At 41.1% G+C, this 26,568-nt stretch overlaps 1 protein-coding gene across 7 annotated transcripts in view; it reads right to left on the bottom strand.

The window, feature by feature from the left end:
• The window catches only part of PDE4D (phosphodiesterase 4D), a 1,562,913-nt gene that overhangs the window by 187,921 nt on the left and 1,348,424 nt on the right, over window positions 1-26,568 (bottom strand). For 6 of the 7 annotated variants that reach the window (XM_075589581.1, XM_075589589.1, XM_075589616.1 and 3 more), the window contains 2 exons: window positions 21,723-21,914; window positions 729-765 (listed from right to left, as the gene is read on the bottom strand). In XM_075589581.1, the coding sequence (XP_075445696.1) occupies window positions 729-765; window positions 21,723-21,914 (229 nt within the window). Of the gene's footprint in view, window positions 1-728; window positions 766-21,722; window positions 21,915-26,568 lie in introns of those variants that run through there. The other variant, XM_075589634.1, reaches the window with a different exon arrangement.

Raw genomic sequence — 26,568 nt, forward strand, 5'->3', positions numbered from 1 at the left:
TAACTCTGTGCCCAGGACATACTTGAAAACGAGAGGTATCTCTTAATGCCGGGATGCGCAATCCTTTCCCCCTGCGCACCCCTCCTGCTCTCCTTACCGGAACAAAAAAGAAAAAAAGGTGGGGCTGCGCTCAGCTTAAGAACTTGGCTGGAGGCAAAACATTTAAAAATGAAACATTTATTGCGGCATGGTAGCCAAAAGACTTACAAACAGAAAACATGGGTCCTCTGATGCATTCCCCGCCTCTCGGGCACTTTTTCCCACTGGCTCATGTTTATAGAACTCAATTCTTACCGCACTCCTTCCATATATCTCCGGTGTTTCTCCAATTGAGCTTGTTGGTGTCGGCTAGAGGGATGGCCAGAATCTCCCCTCCACCATTAAACAATGAACATCAAAAACAAATCTTGTCTTGTTCGCTGCACTGTTCAATTACAAGTCCCAGCCCATTGTCAAGAGGGTATTTAAGAGTTAAGTTTGTTCATTTGTCTGGTAAAAAAAATTTCACCTGAAGTGTGCATTTGGTAAAGAATTCTGCAAATAAATGTTTGAAAGACTTAACTAAGAGACTTATGATTGAACAGTGTGATGAACTCGAGGAGATTTGTTTTTGGTTCATGTTTATAATAAAAGTGAAGGCTTATGAATATGCCCCATCTTGGTAGGGTTGTATTTATCTTCAAATAAAAAAAAATGTTTGCATTATACTGTACATTTGCAGTACTTACCTGAGCAAATGGTGTTACAATCAAGTCATCTCCATGTCTGGAAAAAATAGAAGACACGGTGTGAGAAATAAAAGAAAAGCACTATATTGGGGCCATTGATCAAAATTGCAACGCGTATGGGGGGGGGGAAGAAAAAAAAATAGCTAGCATTTTATTTCTGTACATCAGCAGAAAAATGATATGCAGCATTAAAGGTGAGGTGCTGTATTGTCAACGGGACAGTCCTACCCAGTACAAAAGTGAACTAAGAACAGTGGCATGATTACCAGGTTCAATGCAGCTGATGGCATTTTTAAACTTGCAAACGTTCCCATGGTAAACAGAAGCGTTGGAGAGTTTTTAAACAGCCTAGTAAGTGCTTATTAAACATGCCCTGAGATGTTTGACAAGAAGTATAACTTTTTAGGTCATACATTTTATTTTTAACTGAACTACAAAATATACCGTCTAAAAGTCTAGGTGACCATAATAAACCCGTTGTGAGTGCTTTTTAATCACCACATTTGGGGTCTTCGTTTATTGCAGACTATAATGTAGTATCTGGGGGGGGAACAATACTAATGTTTGTATACTGTAAAGTTAGTTCTATAGCCTTAGCATCTGTACTATATTTTTAATTGAACGTATGCATTAAAAGATCTTTACTCAACAGGCAAACGTTCTCTGCTTTTTCAAAATCCTTTTAATTATTGTGTGACATAAATAACATTTTTCCGAAAATGTAAATGTTTCAGTTTATGAAAATTTAAATCACAAAAACATGACTACACGACATGACAAATCCCACCTAAACGTTTTTGACCAATTTGAAGGGGAAAAAAACTGTAAACAAGAAAAGGGGTTACATTGGGAACATTATATTAAGTTGAAGGAGTAGTACATGTGAGGAAGCCACTCATTTTTCAGGGAGCTAATCTAGAAAGTCCAATTCTCCGGTAAATATTATTAACTACGTGGCACTGCAGATTTAAGACCTCAAGCTAAGTTGAGAATTCGGCGCTGCACTGTTCATAGATTACATTCCATCCTACTGATGGCACATAACCATGCCAGAAAGCAGTAAAGCATGAGTGTACTCTTCCAACTACTAGCCATACCGTACACAGCACCAGTGCTATGTCTGGGGGCGGGGTGAAGTAGCACATTAATCACTAATCATACATACCCTATAATTTTTGTTTACCCGCACCACTGAAATGTAGATAAATCATTTTTTTTAATTCTAGTCTTTTTCGCATTGAAGAAGATATCCATTTTCCCTGTGAACACAGACAGCCCTATCATTTTGCCTTCATCGCTATCAATGTCAAAGGATTCATTATGTATGTGAGATTTGAGGGCTGTGTAGTAAGAACCAGCCATGCCAAAAAGGTCTTCCAGGCAATATAGTTTGAAGGTTAAACTTTAATTAAATATATCTCACTTCAGAATTAACTTTTTGAGGTCCTATGTAATTGCTTAGTTTCTGTACTGTACTGTATGTCTTATTGGCACCTCTGCTAAGTCCTCATTACTTTTTAATATCTGTTTGTACATGTTTGTTCTCACTTGCATGTAACTGTTTGTTTTTGTAATATACATAACTCTGCACCCTATTGTAGGGGTGCGCAAACGTTTTCCCCTGCGCCCCCTGCCTTCTCTCCCCCACTGCTTGTGCCCCTCCTCTTACCTTGTCTCCAGTGTCAAATGACGCCGTGGGGTCTTGTGACATTGCGGTGCCAGGGCATTGTGACATCACGTGACCCCGCTGCGTCATTTGATGCAACGCTGCCATGGCGACGTGTGAGACAAGGTAAGAGAACTTACAGAGGCCTCAGGCACTCCCCAGCATTTAAATGCTTTGGGGAAGAACGCGGGGCCTCTGTAAGCGCCACACCCCCTCAGAAAATCTTGCGCCCCCCTGCCCTGTTGTACTGCACTGTACAATTTGTTGGTGCTCCACAAATAAACGATAATAATAATAATATAATTATACCTACGTATACTGTGCACTCACATTCTCTCCTACTGCAGTACTTTCCTCTTCTTTCATTACTCCCTCCCACTTCTACCTCTAAGGCTACGCTTATAGTGCCGGCGACGCGATGGTCAGGCGACGGTCGCTGGAAAATCAAATAGAGATGACTTCCAGCGATCGCAACCAATCCGTCGCTCCGCGCTTACTATCAGCGCACACGACGGCGGCAATGCATTTGTTTTGCCGCGACATCGCTGTTGCTGTCGCCGGCACTATAAGCGCAGCCTAAGATTCCACCTCGGGCTACACCTCACTTTCTAGAACTCACTACCACATACTTTGAGATGCTCTCCTATCCTCCATACATGTAAAAAATTAACTTCTTCCCTAAAACCACATTAATATCCTCCTAATCAGAAATAGGGATTTTGCTGGAGTGGAGAGAGAGAGGCAAGGTAAATAATGCCAGTAACATTTCTGTTGGTTAAATCAGAACTAAATGTGGTGTTACAGCTTTCCAGACACTACAGAAGCCCTATTTCAGGATCTGGATGGGAGTAACTGTAGGTTTAGCGCTGACGTAACTCATGTAATGTTACTTTCCCCCGTTACCCTATTCACTAAGCTCCGTGGTGTTAAGGTTATGATATAATGCCTCATTATATTACCCCTAATGTCCTAAATAGTTAGTCAATGCTATGCTCCTTATGGGATATAACATGGTTTAACATTCCTTAGTGACACTGACTACTGTCAGGGCAGTGGTGGAATTCCCATTAGGCCCCGGCCTAAGGCGTCAAAATTTGAGGGCGGCATAGATTGGCGCTTGCCGTCTGCGCATGCGCGATCAGCACTTACCAGCTGCTCGTGCGGACCGCAACATCACACAGCATCTCATTGCCATGGCAACAGGATGCTGTGGTGTCAAATGATGCTGGAGGAGGAGGGCGGCACCAGGTAAGTGGCTAAGGGTGGCATCTTTTTAAATCCACCACTGGAGCAGGGGCTTTCTGACCTACATTGTGTTATTACATGTAATGATCTGTTTTTTATGGTTGTTATTGCCTTTCACCACCATTGGACAGGACTGTGGAGCATGTTAATAAAACAAATATTAATAATAGGCTCTATAGACATGAATATAAACTTTAAGTAGCTGTATCTTTTGTAACACAAAGATACCGTAGTTGCCTATGTTCCTAATATAATCCGGTGACAGTAATTGCCAGTGAGCTAGTGTAAGTGGGAATCTTAACAACCATTCATTGTGTCAACTATTTTTCTTAAATTGTGGCAATGTATTAATTAAATATAAATTAAGCTGTGAACTAAACAAATTTGTACGAGTGCAATAAAAGATAAAATAATTGAAGATGCCAATATGCTAACACCCAAACTTGTACCCCAATGGGAACAGGCTTTTATTTTATTTACTCCTCTGATAAACCAATTCAGATCAGGATAAAACTCAATGGCTGATTGAGCATCCAGTTGATTATTTTAACATGCACAGTTTAAATCTCCTGGTAAGAGTCTAAGGCCGCGTCCATAGTGGAACGTGCTAGCTTCCGCGCTCCTCCGTGACATGGCGTCGCACTTGAAATATAAACTTGTTTGTATTGCGATGCGCGTAGCGCATGTGCACCCGCGCACTATGCGCATATGCATGAGCGTCATAGTGTTTGTTTCGGCGTGAGCTACGAAGCTCGTGCCGTATTCTGCACTATGGACGCAGCCTACGAATTTAAACAGTGAAACATAGTTTACAAGAACATGTAATATGGCAATACTAAGTATTTACATGTATTTCTTTGGCATAAAGATACAGTTCATACTGGAAGACTAAGTAGCAAGTAGCTACTTAACTGGTGGCTTCCATAAGGTGAGATTGAGGCGGTGCTGCAGACACCCGGAGTTTAGGATATGAAAAAGAAAAAACATAAGAAAAATAAATCAAGCACTTCGGTATTCCTGACAATTTAGTCTTATTATTGAAAATACTGTAGCAGTGAAAATTCTTTTTGCATCTTTAGATACTATTGAAATGGGCTGTGTGTGTTATGATGTATGGCAGAGTTCTGAACTCCAGTCCTCAAGATCCCCCAAAATATCAGGTTTTAAGGATATCACGGCTTCAGCACAGGTGGCTCAATCAGTGGCTCAGTATAAGACTGATTGAGCCACCTGTGCTGAAGCAGGGATACCCTGAAAACCTGACCTGTTGGGTGGGTCTTGGGGACTGGAGTTGAGAACCTCTGATGTATAGTAAGGTGGAATATCTCAGCTCTCACTTAGAAAAATAGATCCAAAGCAAAAATTTGCATATCCTCGCACTGCCTAATATGTAGAAATCACCTTTGCCAACCTTACACATATTTCCTCTGCGCCTTAAAATGGGTTATTCTTTGGGAACGAGATGATTAATTGTACAAATTACAAAATGGAGGGGAGGAGCAATGCTGCTCACCAAGACGTCTCGTATAAAGCATTTGCAAAATGTGAGCATTCACAACCGTTGGAAAAGTTGTGATACATTAGATTACACACTTCTCTAAGCACTTTCTCAAAGCCAATATCTGACTTTGAGAGCAAATTTAAGCCAGATGTTTGCCCATATGTAGATTTTTGTAAAAAAAGTGTGTGACATTTTACACAATATTCGTATGAAATAATTAATACGTGCAATCATTTGGGGTATTGCAAATAGCTTAAAATGATGGTGTCAGAAATAATTGAATGTTTTGCTTCCAACATTCCATCTCTCCAAGCATTTACAGTATACAGATCTAAAACTCCTTCTTGCCAGCCCTGTGACTACTGTAGATTTATTCAGAGATAATTAATTTAGTTCCTTGTTTATATGAATGATCTCAGAGCTCACCACAAAATGAGATCAGCATCGGTCTTATGCCGTTCATATATCAAGTTAGGTGAATGTGTTTTCCATGGAAGAGGTAATACTGTAACTTGCCTTACAGTTAAACTCTTTCTGAAAATCATTATGTAAGTGGCTCATTGTAGGAGGAAACACGACACATTAATAACCAGCACATATGAAAGCAATACAGTGTTTGGCTTAAACATGCCTCTTTAGTAATTCTTGACAAGGCTCTTTGGTATAATTAGTTCAATATTTGTGATTTCTTAGAGCTTTGTTCACAGCCAGATCATGTTATTATCTTAATTATCCCTGTAAATGATTGCTTATGTAACAATCAAAAATGGGTGAATGTATTCTAAAACAAGTGAAAGAAGTTGAATATGGTATATAAGTACATGTAGATGGAAATTTGCAATGCTCAAATCAAAAAGTTATTAGACAGCCAAAAGTGACAAAGAGCCGAATTACAGCCTGCTTGCCAGAAAACTGGAAGAATTGCCATCATGTGCATTAGGAAACATGTTTGGCTCACATTTTTGTTATCTGCACCTACCTACATAATTTTGTATTGCTAATATATTAACTACCGCAACATGCTAATTAGTCTATGCATTTAGTTCATTAATCATGTATCTTGGCATTATAGAAATTAAGCTAAATCTAGAAGACGAACCATGCTTATAACACTGATTTCAGTTACCCCCTCACACCTCCTACCCCAGTGAGTAATGCCAATATATCATATAGATCAGTGAAACAGGCTGTGTATCAAGCTCTTGGACAGGAGAGAAGAAATGCAGGCACTCAAGTATTGGTAGAGAGAGGGTACTTAGCTGCCGGTGCTCTGTATCCAGGTAGTTCCAAGGGTCCCAGAAGAAGCCAGGTATGCAAAAAGGAGGCAGACACATGGACTTAAGCAAAAAGATTTAATGTGCCATAAATAAAATATTTCGGCAGTTAGATGCTGCCTTTATCAAGGCAGCATTTAACTGCCGAAACATTGGATTTATGGCACATTAAATCTTTTTGCTTAAGTCTGGTGCCTGCCTCCTTTTTGCATATCAAGCTCTTGGAACAGGCCTTTAGAGGCGCACCAAACATTAATGAGACCTTTTTGTAAAGCAGCACTAAAAATGTCACACAGGGGTGGGCTAGCCAGAGAGGCATTGCACCCACGGGCAAGTCAGAATGACATAATTTGGGCCGATCAGAAGGAAATAGTTCGGGATGGTAGCCATATTAAAATGGTTTTAGGGAAGAAGTTAATTTTTACATGCACCCTGCATAGAGGTACCTCTCTTTCGACTTGTGTCAAAGGTTGGAGAGAGGCCTAGCCATCCAGCCCTCAGATATGGACTGCTGAAGACTTATTCAGTCCTCTACATGGGGTTAGGCCTGGTTGTTATTTTCTGCTCTAACTTTGTTTTTCTGATATAAAGCTATTTTCTGTTTAAAGCCTATGTTTATTTCTCCTAAAAAAGTCTCTGGTGTTTTACCCCCTGCGCACTTCTCCTACAATCTTGTAACATTCTCCTAGCATAGAGAACATATGCAGATGAAGTTACCGGTTCCTTCGCACCTCCGTGGGCCGTCGGTTGGCTGCCTGCGGGGGGATTTGTGCCTCCCCACGGGGCGCTTTCACCCGCTATGACTTTAAGAAAGCTGGGTGAAGCGCACACATGCTTTTCATGCACGTTTTGTCCGTGCGGGAGCTACGAGGAGGACACGTCTGAACAGGAGATTTCATCTGTATGTAGATATAGATAGAGATAGATAGCTGGGATATATAATTGGTAGCCATTGAATATATTGTACACATTTTTGTGTGAGCCAAGGTAAACTCAGGATAAGGAATTGAAGATCAAAATAGAGGTGGATGAGTGAAAATAAATGAAACCATATGGATTCTATTTAAAAAAAATGTCCACCTATCACATATTAAATTCGTATAAAAAAATTATTTGATAAATGTTTACTGTACATTGGTTCTGGCAACCTACATGTTTGTATGAAAGGATTAAGGTGTTTTGCTGGAGATTCACTGTGCTTCTTTACCATATACTGTAGTGTGTGATTAGTTGGTCTAGTCCTTATTTAGAGGGGGCTGTAGTTGAATATAAATCCTGCTTATTATTGGTTAGTGGGAGGGAGCTGAGGTTATAGGGAGCTGGTGAGTTTGCTTTGCAAGTTGTTGATCCAGACCTCAAGTCTTGCATTTTTTATTTCTTTTATGTTGACCAATTTGGAAAATAGTGACATGTTTATAGTTATAGGTTTTTAGTATTTAGTTTATTGGGTTTGCTCTCTTGCTGCTGCAGACTGGTCTGGAATCATGCAGAGTTCATAGGATTTAAAAATCAAAACCAAGTGCAAAAATACACACAAATACAATATATTATATACAGATGTCCACAGAGTCACACACATACATAAATACACAATGCAATGGTTCTATAAACTTCTAGGTACAAACTCCTCCATTAGCTCTGATACCTTGCCTACATCCTTCAAGCATGCAAGTAATACATATACTCAAAAATGGCAACCTTGATCCTACCTCTCTAACTATCGCCCTGTCTCTCTCCTGGCTTTTACATCTAAACTCCCTGAATGCCTTGTATTCACTTGCTTGATCCAGTTTCTTAACTCCTGTTTTATCCTAGACACTCTAGAATCTGGCTTCCATATGGGTCACTTCATGGAAACAGCCCTCACTAAAATAACTAATGACCTTCCTGCTGCCAAAGATTAAGGTTATTACACCCTGCTTTTATTATTCAACTTCTCTGCAGCTTCTGTGGATGTCCCTCTTTTCCACCACATTCTCCCTACTCTTAGTATTCATAACAGAGCTCTACCCTGGATCCCCTCTTACCTCTCCCACCATACTTTGTGTCTCGTTTGCCAACACCACCTTCTCCTCTGTCAATCTCTCTGTGGGTGCACCCCAGGGGTCTTTCCTGTGACATCTTATCTTTTCTCTCTACACACTCTCTTGGATGACCTTATCACATCTTTTGGGTTCAAATATCACCTCTAGGCTGACAACACAAATTTACTTTTCAACTCTGACCTTACAGACCAAAACCTCTAAATGTTTCTCTACTATATCATCCTGGATGGCCCTCCACCAACTTAAATTTAACATGTCAAAGACAGAGCTCCTAATACTTCCTCCCAAGCCTGGCCCTACTGCCCCTTCTACATTACTGTTGGCAGCACTATCATACACCCAGTATCACAAGCGTGTTTCCTACAGTTGGTGTCACATTTCACTCTTCCCTCACTTTCTCTTCTCACATTCACAATTTATTTTATTTATATTTATTTATAAAAATGTTTTACCAGGAAGTAATACATTGAGAGTTAATGATAGAAAGAGAGAAAAGTTGCGCCAAAAAAGAATTAGCCTACTGTTCAATATATGGCTCCTGTCCTTGGCACAAAGCAGTTCCGCAGCCTGAGTTTCTCAGAGGTGATTCACCAACCTCTGTGTGGATGCTGGTAGAAAAAAGGGGGGTCCTCCGGCGCGTTGCTCTGCTTGTGGCTCCACGGCGTTTAAGGCATATAAGTGAGGGAGAGAAGAGAGGGGACCACAGTAAGGGACCAATACAGTGATTATACACAGCTCTTCGTTTGATTGGGGAGGGAGGGAGGGGGGGGAGTAGGGATGTTGGGGGATCAATAGAGATTGAACGATAATGCTACATACAGATTTCAGCATGCGCACCGGAGCAGGGAGCTGAAATCTGTATGCTGTGTATGCTGAGGGACAGGCCGTTTTTGAGGAGGACATAGCCTGTGCACGGGCTTTTGGAAACTCTCAATCCCAGCCACCCGAAGTGAAGATCAACACAGCAACCATCTGCCAACAGGGAAACAGCCAGGACAAAGCAGCCCAACCCAGGAAGGGATCCGTTGTGGAGTCTGGCAGCATCTCCTCTCTATGCCTGAAATTATCGGCCGCTTGTAAGTGTTCAATCTCTTTTTTTCCATTGTTAATAAACTGTATTGCACTATTTTTTCCCTTTATTTTTTGCTAAGGAGGATACCAGAAGGTTTTTCCTCACCCTCAACAACACGCAGCTATATAAGGAGAAGAGTAGAAGAATTCAAGATATTAGATATTTTTTATGTAAGTGTGTCTCCTTTATGTAGCATTATCGTTCAATCTCTATTGATCCCCCAACATCCCTACTCCCCCCCCTCCCTCCCTCCCCAATCAAACGAAGAGCTGTGTATAATCACTGTATTGGTCCCTTACTGTGGTCCCCTCTCTTCTCTCCCTCACTTATATGCCTTAAACGCCGTGGAGCCACAAGCAGAGCAACGCACATTGAGAGTTACCTCTCGTTTTCAAGAATGTCCTGGGCACAGAGTTATGATGACAAATAATACATGGTTACAAATACATGGTTACATTAAGTGAACAAAGTTATACATTATATACAAGACATTGTATGAACAGATAAAGATAATATATATTATTGTCGTATGTAACAGTTACAAACCAGATTAAAATGTTAGGCAGCTTTACTTTTGAAAGAACTTAGACTGGTGGTGGCTGTGAGAGTCTCCGGTAGATTGTTCCAGTTTTGGGGTGCACGATAAGAGAAGGAGCGGCCGAATACTTTGTTGAACCTTAGGTCCATGAACAGTCTTTTGGAGTCAGATCTCAGATGATAAGTGCTGCATGTGGTAGGGGTGAGGAGCTTGTTCAGATAGGTGGTTAGCTTGCCCAGAAAGTATTTGAAGGCAAGACAGGAAAGATGAACTTTGCTCCTAGACTCAAGTGATGACCAATCTAGTTCTTTGAGCATTTCACAGTGATGTGTGTTATAGTTGCAGTGGAGGACAAAGCAGCATATTGAATTGTAGAGGGATTCAAATTTGCCAAGGTGAATTTGGGGTGCTGTGCCATATACTATGTCCACATAGTCTATAATTGGCATTAGCATCTGTTGTGCGATACGCTTTCTGACCAGCCTATTTTCGACCGGTTTTAACTGATAGGCTGGCAAAGCCGGCCAATCAGAGGATCAAAGCCGGCCAATCAGAGGAACAAACTCACTCGTTAGTGATCCAACGAGTACAAAGAAAAACCGGTGAAACTAAAATACAAAATAAACCATGTCATTGTGCGCTGTAAAATAAATAAAGTGCACTAAATAAGGGAGGTGAATATAAATGAATCCAGGTTAGGGGACACCGAGCAGAGCACTCCATCTAATGCCCACTGGGAGGCAAATTCTGACACTGTCCCAGTGGACTCGGCATGAGCGTACTCTGCCCGGTACGGGAGTGCACCAGTGCCCGGAACATCCCCACAATGTTTATTGGGACCTCCCCTTCCAAACACTGCTTCCTGGTCAGCAGACTTATGGAGGATTTGTTCCTATAAAGTGCACTTAGTTTGGCATAGGTTTTGGATGTCAGGGTATCAATGTGCAACCCAAATGTTAAATGGGAGTCAAACCATATGCCCAAATATTTAAAACTAGTAACAAGGGCTAGGATGTTATTAGATTTGGTTCTGATCTGTAGCTCATTTATTGGAAACTTTAGAAATTTAGCCTTGATCCCAAATACCATTGTTACAGTCTTGTCAGTGTTTAAAAACAGTTTGTTTTAGGAAATCCAATTTTCGAGTCTCAAAAAGTCAGATTTAATTATGTGCTCAAGGTTGGAGAGGCTATGGCTGTGTGCATATAAGATTGTGTCATCTGCATACATGTGTATTGAAGCTCCCTTAAGAGCTGTAGGAAGATCATTGATGAACACTGAGAAGAGTAGGGATCCTAGAACAAAACCTTGCGGGACACAGTAGGTGATATCCAAGGGGTTGGAGTTAGAGCCTGAGATAGACACATATTGGGATCTACCTGATATATGTAGGACTGAAACCAGTTTAAAGCATGCTTCCCTATTCGAGAGCCTTGGCGTTTGTTTTGCATTATAACATGATCAACAGTATCAAAAGCCTTTGCAAAATCTAGGAATATTGCACCAGTGAGTTGTTCCAGTTCTATTCCACAATGGATTTCATTGCAAACTTTTAGGGTGGTAGTTACCGTGGAGTGTGTTGGGCGAAAGCCAGATTGGAATTGCTAGGGAAATTTGTCTTGGTATAGTAATCGCTTAATTGGGAGTGAACAAATTTTTCCATGACTTTTGATAGTATTGGGAGAAGAGAGTAGCCTGTAGTTTGAGACAGTGTTTTGTCCCCACTTTTGAACCATGGGACAACTCTGGCAGTTTTCCAGGTCTCAGGGATATGGCCTGCAGACAGAATAGAGTTGATTAAGGAAGCAAGCGGTTTGGCAATGGCTGGGACACCAAGTCATAGGAACTTAGATTGCAGTTTATCAGTTCCACATTGGCTGCTTAGTTGTAATTTGAGGAGCACGTGTGTAATCTCCACTTCAGATACTGGGACAAATTGAAAATTGTGGGCAGTGTTGTGAGAGGGTGGGGCTATAGGGGTACTCCCAAAATGAGGTTCATGTTTGTAGTTCGGGATGCATTTTCTAATAAGTTAGTACACCCCACAAAATATTCATTGAATGCATTTGCAATGTCAGTGGGATTTGTCAGAGTAATATCCCCCTTAATGATATTACTTGGTTGTTGATGGCTAGAAGGCTGGAATATATTGTTGATGACCTTTCAGAAGTTTGCTGGATTTGATGTATTCTGGTGAATATTGTCAGTGTAATATTGTGCTTTTGCATGTCTTGTTTGCCTTGTGCAAATATTCTGTAGGCATCTGTAGTTATTAAGATCCTTGGTAGTGTCAGTTACTTTGTAGCTTTTCCACAAAGCATCCCTAAGATGGTAGAGCGATATAAGGTCGATTGTAACCCATGGAAGGTGATTCCCCTGTGCTCTTATTCTGTAAAGTGGAGCATGGGTATCAAAATTTTAATAACTCGGATTGGAAATAGTCGAGTGCAGAATTGGGGTCCGGAATTAAGTTGATTCTGTACCAAGGGCAGCTGGTAAGTGTCACAGGAGACCAGGTTAGCTACACCTTTTATACCAGGATCATTTCACTGAGCAAAACAAGGTAATTAAATAAATTGTAGTTTATTCGCACAAATTCGCTTGCACACAATGGAACACAAAATGCAGACAAAAAGACATACTTACTGGGGGTCTGGGGTCGAAAACTAGACTCTCCTAGGTGCAGGGAACTCTAAATAAGAGTTTTACCCTAATCAGGACTTAGCCCGGAATCTCCTGGTTCCCAAAAAGGCGTGAAGTTCCAAACGCCACCGCTCCCTTCTCTTCTGAGAACTTGGACTTTTCTTGACTGCGGGCTACCACCGATTCTCTGGAACCAATTCGGCATCAAATCCCAGCCGCGACCGCTACGTTCGATTTTGAGAACTTGGCCACAAAAAGCTGTACTTAGAATCTAGCAGGCAGGCTTGACTGGCTTGAAATCGAAGCCGATTGCTCTGCCATTTGCGCAGAAGCAACTTTGAAAAGCCTGCCCGCTCTTACTACTGAGAATCTCAAATCTCATTGGCTCAGACATTTCTTCTAGTATTCTGAGTTTCATTCATGAAACTCAGCAGCCAATCATCGCGTGGGAACTTTCTCAGCAGCCAATCAGATCCAAGTCGATATGAAAAGCCGGGTCAGCGGGAAATTGCCAAGGGGCATGCACAAGTTTGCCACCTCTGTCCCTGGCTATCTCAATGCCACCCACTGGGTCAGGCTCCCTAGGTCTGGAAGAACAAATGGCAGCCCAGATGACTGCTATTGTTCCTCGGATCTGGGTACTTGAGCCCTTCCCTGCTACCCAAATGGCTTTCACACCTTTGGCATCTCTGGCTACTTTGAACTCCGATGTCCAGCAGACTTACTGGCGCCTATGGGTTAGCTCTGGCAGTCTGTTTGAACATCGGTTCCGAAAGTCCCAGCTCATTACAGAACACAACATTACATTACAGTATTAATAAAATATACTTTAATACATCCTAAGTCTCTGAGTATGAGGAATAGAATAGAAATATGTACTTTTATTTCTTTCAGCCTGTATTCCCCACACACTATCTATTGGACTTAGCCTGGACTCTGAGAGTCCCCTCACAACCTTATATAGGGTTGGAGCACCCACAAACCCAATACAGGTTCTGGGCTACCTGGGCACTAACTGGGGTACCGCCCTTAACCTAGGGACCCCTCAGCTACATTTACCTTTCTGGGCTATGCTGAAGCAGGGAATCCTAGTGGTGAGTCGCACTTACGTTTTCAAGGGGAGATATTGCCAGGACAATGTGCCTACAGGTATCCACGAATCAGGCATGATTCCCGGGTACATTTTTTAGGGGAACCGACAACTCCGGACCCCAACTACCTAGGCACATTCTGATAACAATTCCTCTGCAAATTCCCCTTGAAACTCATGCCCTAGCAATCCCTGCTTGCGGTCAAAAACACATAAAATATTTTTAGTACATGTTATAATGTTACTGGGCCCAAGAGATAACTCTCTTGAACCATTATATACGGAACCAAAATCTTTATTTGAGAGCCTGGTTTCCTCCATACCGTCACAATAAGGTCAGCCAGAAACTGTTCTGGGTTCAAGTTTCTAAATGTTCTAGTGAGTAGAACTTTAGGGTTTGATTGGGGTGGTCTGATTTTCCTTACACAGTACACTATTGCATGGTCACTGAAAATGTCAGGTACAGTAGGATGCCAGAGGATTGGATTCTGCTGGGTCTAGAGGAGAGGATCCAGTCTAGCAAGGAATGGTTGTGCGATTTCAGGTTTGTCCGTGTGGGTTGGGAAATTTGTTGCGTTAAGTTATGTGACTTGAGTTGTATCTGGATTTTGTTGTTTTTAGGGTTGAGTCAATTGTAGTTGAATTCCCCAAGAACTAGCAGCTCACACTTCTCATTCAGAGAGGAAATTGTGCCAAGAAACTGGGTGATAGTCAGGGATTGCAGTAGGGCTTTAGGGTGGTCTAGTAGATTTTTCCTCTGTAACATTGCAAAGATACAACCTTTTTTTACAGCTAAAACTCTAACACATGCCCAAATTCTCTCAATGTCTTGGCTATTATAATCTACTGTCTGACATTCCTGCCTCTCACCTCTCTTCCCTCCAACCTATCCTAAACGCTGCTAGAATCACTTTACTCTCTCCTAAATCTTTCTCAGCGTTTCTCCTGCTGAAATCTCTCTCGTGGTCTCTTATTAAATCCTGTATTACTTACAACATTCTCTGTGATCTTTTTTAAGGCTATATACTCCTCTGCCCCTCCTTATATCTCAGCCCCAAGTTCTGGATAAACACCTGCTCGCCTCTTGCGTTCTCCTCATGGACTTCTTCTGTCTACCCTTTTTGTATCTAAAACCCTCTCTCACCTTACTGCCCCACACCTCTGGAATGCCCTTTCAACATACATCTTTAACTAAGCAAATGGGTAACTCCGTTGGCTAGCACTATACAGCTGATATGCTTTAACCATGACCCCTTGCATACGCACTCACAAGAACACCCTCCTGCTGTACCTGCAAGTTCTCTCTACTTACCACTTAGATTGTAAGCCCTTTGGGGCAGGGACACCTTTTCCTAATGTCTACTTCTATGTCTGGAGCGCTTATTCCCATTATGTCTCATTATTATTTCTGCTGCAAAGCGCTATGTAGATGGATGGTGCTATATAAAAATTATACAGTGCGCCTACATACAATGTGCTGTGTAGCTAAAGTTAGAGCTCAATGTTCAACTATTTTTTTTCTCTTATGGTACACCTGGGTATCAGTTCTTAGAAGTGACATTCCAATAAAATGATGACACTGGATAAATGCATTATATTGATTGTTGTACATTTTACTAGCATTCTGACACAGTATGATTGTAATCACACATTCCAGCAAATGTCATCAACTTACTAACAAGAAGAATTTCCCCCAAATGCTTGCACCGCTTATTTTATTTATGATGACTCTGATGCATTCCATGAATATAATCTCTTACAGCAAGTTTCATGCAGTCCTGATAAAGACAGAAGATATATTCCTTTCTCTACTTGTTTCCAAAGGAACCTCGCAATGAAGATGCTCTCAATTATAAATGATTTACAGTATAAATGCACATAGCTCCCAAGGACTGGATGTTTTGTTATGTTGGGATGATTGTTAATGCTCAAACTACAAGAAGATGCTGATGCTTGCTGAAAGATTAAAAAAAAAATCTAGAAATTAGTATATTCATATAATAACTTATTTTTTTTAACTACAGATGTAACCATCCTAGCAGCTTCTTCTGCATGGACATGTGACTGTGGAAAGCCAGTAGGAAGGCTGGTGAAGGAGGGAGAGTGAGCTTTAATACAGGGGAAAGCCATGAGAGTGAGGCTTGTTTGAGAGCCTCCAGTGAACCGGGACCTGCATGCATCCAACATGGAGACCAGGAGGGCTGACCAGACATAAAGAGAGAGAGAGAAAGAGAGAGAGAGAGAGAGAGAGAGAGAGAGAGACAGAGAGAGAGAGAGAGACAGAGAGAGAAAGAGAGAGAGAGAGAGAGAAAGAGAGCGAGAGAGAGAAAGAGAAAGAGAGAGAGAGAGAGACAGAGATCCCCTGACGGGTCATTGGAATAGTGGTACCAAAAGACAAACCTTTGCGAAGTACAGGCCTGCAACACACAGTGACAATATATGAGCTCCAACGGGGTACCGCTACTCTAACTATAGGTCTGACTACCCAGGATTGGGAGACCTAGTAAATTGACTATAATACAAACACGTGCAGCGCTTCTATGAACTGTGATGATAATGTGTATTGTGACTTGTATGCAGTGATCCTATTTCTAAGGATCACAAAGTTGCTGTTATACGTCTGCTACAGTATATATACCATAAGAAACAAAGAAAGTGTTCCCAGCACTCAAATAGAAAAATACGTGAAAACAACACTAGATGGTATGCAAAAAAATACATTTTACTATCAAAAATAAATACAGATCTGGCAAACAACATGCGATGGACAATGATGCTATTCTAGTCTATACATATAAGTGTGCAACAATCTATCCACTAGTAATGTTTCAGCCACAATGTAACAAATTTATCCAAATAAAAAGCTGAAGAAATCCTGCAATACGTGCAACAATATCTACTGGTAATGTTTCAGCCACACACTGATTCTAAATAAACCCTAGTATTGATACACAAGGGTTAATAATGTCACTAATGTCCAAGTAAAGAACAGCCCTGATACTTAAAGTCAGATGACCACACACTATGAGGCCCAAAAGTATAGTAATGTGTATTCTTTTGGGTCTCCTAGTGTGTAATCATCTGACTTTAGGTGTCAGGGCTGCACACATTGCAGGGTTATTTCAGCTTTGTCATTTGCTTTTTTCAAGGGAGTTCTTGCTCTATAGGGTTAAGGGAAGTACCAGGATTATTATGGTCTCTGGGAATGGGCCAGAAGGGGCTAGGAGCCGAGAAACGTTACGTTGCCCCCTTATTCCCCTGTTTTATCCCCCTCCCCTCCTTGGTTTCCTTTACCTCCCTTCCTGTCTTTTTTGCCTATAACACGCAGTATGTTATCTGGATACCATTTGTGGTTTGACTGTATAGACTAGAATAGCATCATTGTCCATCGCATATTATTTGCCAGATCTGTATTTATTTTTGATAGTAAAATGTAGTTTTTTGCATACCATCTAGTGTCGTTTTCACGCATTTTTCTCTTTGAGTGCTGGGAACACTTTTTGTTTCTTATTGTTAATATAGAGGGAATCAGGGTCCCTCTTTTGTTCCCGTGCACCACACTAACATTTATTAAGTAATTATTTCTATTGAGGTGCTGTTAATACTATATACTTTCAGTATATATACCATATACATAAATCAGTTATATACATCCAAGTGTGGTGTCCCCTTACTGGCTCCACACACTATGTAGGTAACATAGGTACACAAACTTAGCCCCCACCTCAGCATCAGGCGTACAGTCTGAGATACAGTAATATTTGAGGGATCACACACACACACACACACACACACACACACACACACACACACACACACACACACACACACACACACACACACACACACACACATATACACACATATATATATATATATATAGACATAAAATATAGACAGCGCCCTTCACACACTACACCTAAATTGCTGCAGCCCTGATAGATGTGGCAAGAATTTGCACCAGGCAAATATGCCCAATAAACAGTGGTGTGAAAATAACTAAATGTATTCTGGCAGGAAAAACTAAAAGTGACTATAAGATAAAAACATAAAAACAAAAAAAGAAGTGTGCATAACATATAAAAAAAAAAAAAAAAAAAAGCAATAAAAAAAATATTGCCAATTATTGTGGGTAAAAATGACACTGAGTGTCACTGGGACTTAACTAAAAAATGCAAATATAAAAAAAATGGGTTCTTGTGATAAGCAATGAAAAATTCAATACACGATTATGAACCCATAAATGCAGTGAATATTAAAAATACTTAAGTCCACATGTGTCCATGATAAGTTGATTTGCAAAAGGTCCAGGCTGCTTCTTCTTGGGCTCACCGAACTCCCACAGTACCTATTAGAGAAAAAGAGAAAAGAAGCGCCCGATCCTTGTGTAAAATCAGATGAACAAAGTTTTAATATCTCATGGACAAGACAAATGCACACTTACAATTTGTCTGATAAAATAAAGCATGTTATGGGACCTGCCCATGCACCAACTGAGGACTCCTCGGTCTCTTCTTTGTGTGTGAGTGTCAGTATTGGCTCCAAAAAGGATGTTGCTGTCAGCTGCTGTCTCCAGGGGAGTAATCCTTGGTGTTTGTGAGCACTCAATCTCCACATGCAGCCGCCATTTAGCCTTTCTTCTCACACTTGAAACCGGAAAAAAATCTTCAGGCAAGTCCTTGCCTTCTCACGCTGGTGCTGGGAGCTGCCCTGTCACTGTAGGCTCACTGCCAGATATCCCTACGCGTTTCTTCCGACTCTGCGGATTTCATCAGGGGATGATCCCCTGATGAAATCCGCAGAGTCGGAAGAAACGCGTAGGGATATCTGGCAGTGAGCCTACAGTGACAGGGCAGCTCCCAGCACCAGCGTGAGAAGGCAAGGACTTGCCTGAAGATTTTTTTCCGGTTTCAAGTGTGAGAAGAAAGGCTAAATGGCGGCTGCATGTGGAGATTGAGTGCTCACAAACACCAAGGATTACTCCCCTGGAGACAGCAGCTGACAGCAACATCCTTTTTGGAGCCAATACTGACACTCACACACAAAGAAGAGACCGAGGAGTCCTCAGTTGGTGCATGGGCAGGTCCCATAACATGCTTTATTTTATCAGACAAATTGTAAGTGTGCATTTGTCTTGTCCATGAGATATTAAAACTTTGTTCATCTGATTTTACACAAGGATCGGGCGCTTCTTTTCTCTTTTTCTCTAATATATATAGACATGTGAATGTGCTCACAAGTTATATTCTTTATTGGTTATAGTTTTATTGTCACTTATTAGCAAGCGCTCACTCCTCTTGTTTATATATAAGAGCACTCCCTTGATAAAGGTCCTGTCCTTAGGACCGAAACGTTGGTGACTGTGCCTGCTTTTGAATACAATTTTTGATATTACCAAGTGCGCTGCCTCTTCCTTACTTTGTGTTCCTTGGATCTCCTGCTCTGCCTGGTAAGGAGCCTTGTATTATACCTTACTTATGGGACTAGCACCTGCTTACATCTGTATTTGTGTGCCATCTGTTCTCTCAATATATATATATATATATAAACAAGAGGAGTGAGCGCTTGCTAATAAGTGACAATAAAACTATAGCCAATAAAGAATATAACTTGTGAGCACATTCACGTCTTAGACATGTCTGCAACCCTGCCTTTCACCATTATCACCTATCACAGCGGTGCTCAAAGTGGGGGGCGCGACCCCCAGGGGGGGGCGGGAGATTGTGCTGGGGGGGGGGGGGCGCGGGCAGTTGCAGAGGCCCCATGCTCTTCCCCCAGGCATTTAAATTAAATGCCGGGGGATCGCGTGAGCCCCCTGCAACTGTTTACTTACCGGGATTCAGCCGTCTGTGTTGCGTCGCCATGGCAACGCGACGTCAATAGACGCCGCGGCACCATGTGACCTGACGTCACACGCCCACGCAGCGTCATCTGATGCGGATGAAGGTAGGCAGGGGGGTGCGAGAGCCGGGGGCAGAGAGACTGGGGGGCGCAGCACAAAAAGTTTGCGCTCCCCTGACCTAGCATATAGTGCTTCCACTGCAGCAAGGGATTCTGGGAAATGACATGCAAATGTGCACACAATGTGTCACTTTTGCCTGAAATCCATTTTTTACATGGAACACAGCTTTTAAGCACCCTTATAAGCAAATGCTCGCTGTTTACACAGCTTTTAAGCACGGCATGGGATTAGATGCAAAGCCAGTCAAACCACTCACAGACTGCTGTTTCGACCTTTGGGTCTCATCAATTTAAAGTTATTTGGGTCTCATCAATTTGAGGTTTGTTGCATCTAATCCCAGGCTGTGCTTTAAAGCTGTGTGAACAGCGAGCATTTGCTTATAAGGGTTCCATGTAAAAATGGATTTCAGGCAAGATTCCTTAGGGAAACCCCAAGCAATTAAAGCCAGAGATCAAGTAGAGAATAAGAGGTTTTAAAGGAATGAGTAACACTGGAAGGTTGTCAGTTTGTAAATGCATATGAGTTAAAGGGAAAAGTTCATCAAAGAAAATATATCTATTGCAGTTGCAGCTGAATTCACAGATTCCTAAATCAGGAAATAACATGTTTTAGGTTGCTGACTCCCAGATATTGATCTATGACTTCCATGCATTAGCTCAAGACCTCCCTGTGCTCATCCACTGGTACTTTTGAACTGCTTAAGTTAAAGACTAGTATGCTGTGTGAAAATTAGAGATCTATAAAACTAGTGATTGCCACCAATAACACTACCTTAAAACAACAACACTACCTTAAAACAATAACACTACCTTAAAAGCTTTGGTATCCCAGCATCAACAGAGTAACAGGGCTATTTATTTTTTATTTTATGAAATCTTAAATCACTTTTTCACATGAGACTTTATTTAATATGTTCCAAAGCTGCTATCGACTTAAATTGAACATACTGAAACACTGCTCTCTTCTCCAATGTTACTTCCTTGCTATCTTCTCCAATCTTACGTCCCTACTTTCTACTCAAATCTTACGTCCCTGCTCTCTTAAGAAAAGTTACAATTTTATTGAGGCGTCTTTACTGCCATGTTCCTAAAAGTCACTGTTTCTGGATTTCCAAGTACATGTAACTAAAATCATTAAATATCCTCTTTCCCCTGTTCTTGCAATGTGTGCATCTACTTTACAGTACATTGATTTGTAGAGTGAAGACGTGATTGTCCCTTATAAGTAAAGAAAAACCTATATTTTCATTGGTGCTGAAAATTTTGTATATCTGTACCCCTACAAACATGGGAAATATCTAATATGTCCTGTTTACATTGTTATATACATTTAGCCATGCTCTGTAGCAGTCCAATTGACACTTACAGTATATACATATCTATTTATATTATGTGGTAAAAACATTTTTTTGAGCTTACTGGGTATCTGTGTGTTTATTAACTTTGTCCAGCTGGTCTTAGCTGTTTTGGAGGTTAGTGGCTCCTCCCCCCAGGGTTTAAGCTCATGCCTCCCCACTTTCCAAGTAAGCAGTTATTTCTTTGACATGCATCTGGTTGTGACAGATCCAATGTGATCATTCTTCCTCTAACTATAGAGGTAAATGAGAATTTTAATCAGTTAGTGTTAGGAACTGCAATATTTGGTCAGGCCTTGAGGTGGCTTGCAGGCTTAAAATGCTTTGGCCAACAGGTATAACTAAATGACCCTTTTTTCAAGAGATATATAGGTATTTCACTGTATATTTTTGTCATATTGGATGTAGCTTTGGGCTTCTTTGTTTTTTGTTTTACACATTTAGACACGCCCAGTAGCACTCCAATTGACACTTCTATACATACATATATATATATATATATATATATATATATATATATACATATGTGGTAATTTTGGGGGGGTGCGGTTTAGAGCTTACTGGGTATCTGTATGTCCTGTTTACCAACTGAATAATTACTTACATGTCACTAGCAATGGAGGAGTTTCTGGACATGGACTTTGGAGAGAGGTCATAGTCACTGTCTGACCTGTACAGGAAGGATTCCCTTCGTTGACTGTGGGCAAAGTTGGCCTGTAGAATCAGCCCCGATCCTGGGCTTGTCATGGGATCCAGGGGACTGCGTCCCGATGATGTGCCATTGTCCACATCAAAGCTGCAACAAAAGAAAACACAGATATAACTAAAAATGGACTGCACCGAACTTAGATATTTTTACCAAATCTAAGTGGGCTCCACTTTTGAACTGATATCTGTTCCCTTTTAAACTAGTCTTATAATGAGGACAGAAAGTGATTTTTTTCACTGATAAACTCTCCAACAGTTTGCATTTTTAAACATGAGGAGACTTTTGATTGACACTTTTTAAAAATTCACGAGGCAAACTTTGCTCCCCAACAAATTAGAAGAAAGAAAGTAAAGGGGGTTGTATAGGGATAGTGACCAACAGATACAGTACATAGACAAAACTGTATGAAAAAAGCTTTGTAACAATAATCACATTTCACCCTAAAATAAATGGTGCAAGTTATAGTATTGTTAAACGCGTGTACAATATATTCAATATAGGAATAACCATTGTCTTCACGTTTAAAATATGGGTCAATAAATATTGAATATGAGGATGAGTTTGTTTCAAATGCAGTATTTTACATTAGTAATTTAAAGAGTAGAAAGGTGATTCCAAAAATCATCGCACTCACACACATGGCTGTCACGAATAAGTGTGGCCAATACAAATATGTATTATAAACTCTGAGTTGAGGACAAGGGTCAGCTACGTAAATGCCATGAGCACACAGACATTTTTAAATAAATAATATTTGTACATACTGTCCTAAACAATGTGTATGTGAAAAATAAATAAATACATTATTTTCTTTTTCATGTTTACTGTATGTCTCCATCATACAGATTTATGGTGACCCCAGGTTTTCTAGCGCTGCTCTACATCAAAGGAACAGACGTGAAAGTGAGAATCACGGACAGCTTTTCTCTTCTGAAAGAGACAAAGGTCAAGGTCGTGCCACAACACCATGGCAGCTTTTAGCTACAACTCCGTTACATCTGCACCATGTGGTATTTTCCTTCAGCGCCACACACCACGAGAAGATACTTATGACTTGAATTATGAAGAGCACCAAAAATATTACTTTATTATAATTAAAACTATTTCACATTTACTTCACAGGTAACAAGTACACAGGCTTATTCCTTTAACTTAAAAAGCAGTAACTAAATTGTAATTATTTAGAAACCACTAAACCACAGTCCGCTAATAAAAGGCAAAATGGTGATGGTCATCTTAGCAAACAAAGAAGCCATGATGCATATCCTACTTATATGATAAGCCATCTACAGGCATACCCCGGTTTAAGGACAATCACTTTAAGCACACTCGCGAGAAAGGACATATTTTCAATAGCCCCATACCCCTGTGTCTGTTCGCTCGCTTCGCGAGTACGGACACTTATTCTGCCCTACAGACCACCATAGTAGTGACGCGCTGATTCCCCTCACCCAATAGGCAAACGGCAGCTCACGCATGCACCTGTCAGCACATCCTGAACAGCAATACCGGCTCCCTACCTGTACCGAAGCATCCATAAGTGGGAAAAGGTAGTGCTTCACTTTAAGTACATTTTCGTTTACATACATGCTCTGAACCCATTGTGTACGTTAATGCGGGGTACAGTATGCCTGTAGTTCAAATTCATATAAAATGTTGAGGTAACATTTGAGGTAACTCTCAATGTATTACTTCCTGGTAAAACATTTTTATAAATAAATAAAATAAGTTTATTTCTGGGTGTTTTTTATTCTGATAAGTATGGGTCATTCAGTTCAATCTTTTGGCTAAAACATGTTAAGCCTGCAACTACGTGAAGGTAACCTTATAAGCAGGTCCTACACTACCTATTGTATAGTGTGTGCTGAGTATTTTCTCAGCTGTATAGAGAAAAGAGGAAACAAAACACTGATACTCATTGTTATTTTAGCATCAGGCAAGCTTTACCCCATGTATCTATTGTCTAAGGGGTAAAACACTGAAAAGCATTCCCAACACACCTCATTAGTCATTACTATTATCCTAAAACTGGAAATACCACATTCACTTATGTAAATCATATCTAATAACCTGCTTAGACTTGTTTTCTTTTTTTCAAAAGAAATGTGGAAAAAGTGTGGGACACCCGCTCATCCGGTAAATAGAAGAGATTAGGGTGCACTAGGGTTAATGGGGTCAAAGACAAAACTATGCCAAGAATCTCTCCAAGAGGGAGAATAGGCAGAGAGGAAGCCCCCAATAATATGCACTCGCTGATCTGTGTGTAGGGAATAGGGTACAGATAGAAGAGGTTTGAGGTATCTCAAACTTTGTGAGCAAATTCAGTCCCAGACACAAATTATGATGGAACCAGAATTGCAAAATGGGTGAATAAAATTATGTAATAATGTCCTAGTGACTCAAATTAAAATAAAGAGACTCCGGGACAACATACAGTAGATAACATTTAGATAAGAAAAAAGTGAGCTCAGGGGATAAGCACCAATGTTAAGTAACAGAACCCCATGGTACAAGGGGTTCATTGGGCTTCCAATGCTGTGAGCAGGCGCACATATATAGGCAACAGAGGCTATTGTTACCACTGAAATAGTGAACATGGTGCTTTATGGGGGGTTTGAGCAGGATCTATGGGTGTAGACCAAAATCCTAGTCCTGTGGAAACAAAACCGCTGCTGAGAGGAAACAAATGTACCGTGCAGGTGAGCAGGAGCGTGTGTGCGCTCCTGATTATAGCTGCGGCTCTGAGTGATAGCTAGACCACACAGTTAGGGGTAAACAGTGGCCGTACAGACAGGGAGGGAAGGGTTTGCCCTAATGGTAAAACCTGCTGCCTGTTATTTTATATTTATATTATACTGTATGTTTCTGGTAACATTCTTTTTTTTCTGTAACTAAGCACTGCCCTACGTCTGTATATTAAATCTAAAATGTAATAGGTACTGTCTTTGGGCCTTAATGGAACTTTGCATGTTTTTTGAGAGAATAGCTGCATTTTCTGACACCTTTTGCAACAATGGGCTTGTTTGTGTTAATTACATATTCTTCTTAGTAAACAGGGACAAAAGTCTCTGTTTTTGGTGGTGGCAGCAATTTAAGGTTATCTTTGTGACGGATTGAGGGGAGATATTACTCATTGCTGGGACAAAAGTGGGTCAGCTAGATAGCTGTGTGTATTAATCCTTATCAAATACACGTCACATGCTCACAAGTGTGCTGTTTGTGACACCCTTATTGTTTTTTTTCTTTAGAGCAAAACAGTATCACGTTGGCTTTAAATAAAGACATTATACGGCTATAGTGTAGGCTACAGCAAGAAGAGTCTACAAATGTATAGTGAGAATTCCAGATGACATGGGTACTATGTATTGTAACGCAACTACAGATGTAGCAAAACGCAATGTTCTTCTTGCCACGGAAAACCACGACCCGATTGTGGCCCCAAGAACATCAAGGTTTGCGACCCGGAAGGATTAATGCTGCGGGCGTCCATGCTTTTGAATGGGACCCTCGCAACTTTAATCCTTCGCTTGATGGGCCATCTGCTGGGAGGGAATACCGGTACTAAACTTCTACATGAGATGCACAGCCGTCTTTATCCCCGTCTCCTCCTCTCCGTCATTTGACGCCGCGTTGCCATGGCGACGCGTGTGGAGCCAAGGTAAGGAAAGGTTTACAGAGGCCCTGCAGCTCCCCCGGCACTTAATTTAAGTGCCTTCGGGAAGCGCGCGGGGCCTCTGTAAACCATGTGCCTCCCCGCAGGCAGCCTCGCGCCAGATGCCCTGATACTGTATGGGTCTTTACATCATGAGAGGGAGGCTATATGACCATATTTGGTCATCTTCAGCATCAATGGGCCAGACAGTGTTACGTGCAGACGGAGAGATGGAGAGACGGCTGCAGACGGGGACAGAGACAGCTGCACAGCTCATCTAAAAGGTTAGTAGCGGTATTTCTCTCCCAGCAGAGGGCCCCAAAGGATTAACTCCGCAGAGTCCCATTAAGAAACATGGAACCCTGTAGAGTTATCCTCCTCTGCCACTTCCTGTTCTCGGGCCGCGAGAACTGTAGCCGCAGTGCAGCGGCACTGGAACAGTGAAAATCGCGACTACATCTGTATATTCAACAATATATTTACAAATGATATTCAAAATGAAACACTTTTGATTTGAAAACAAATATTGCAACGATTAATGTAAAGTGGGAACCATGAGGGATAGTGTCTAAGGGGCCAAGATGGTAAAGGATTTAAATGAGGAAAGAGGTCACTGATGTCAAAATGAAGGTGGTCCAGTAAAAGAATTAGGGCACAATGACTACTGGTCTTCTAAATGATCAAAGTAGATTGTTGACGTGGGATTCCATATTTGCTAAATATTAGACATGATTTTACATAAAACAAATTGTCATTTATACTGATACAAAGTATTCTCCATTACTCTTTTATAGCCTTTTTTTCTTTTTTTTTTTAATTGTTCTATGTTGTGTTTATTTTTGAGATACTGTAACAAACATTGGCCTGTTAGCTGACCACGGAGAAGGCACAAATGAAAATTACTACATTTCCTGCACATTGTCGTTTCATTTCGAATTTAGTTCACCTTTAATTTGGTCTGTAATATAAATGTAGCTGGACTTAATGTTCGCATGGCCACAGGCGTGCACGATCCCCTGACCGAGCTGAAAGTGGCCCGGAATGATTAACACTGTGGGAGGTCTCATTGAAAAGAACGGACCCCCCACA

Source organism: Ascaphus truei, chromosome 1, assembly GCF_040206685.1.
Source record: "Ascaphus truei isolate aAscTru1 chromosome 1, aAscTru1.hap1, whole genome shotgun sequence".
NCBI classification, from domain to species: domain Eukaryota; kingdom Metazoa; phylum Chordata; class Amphibia; order Anura; family Ascaphidae; genus Ascaphus; species Ascaphus truei.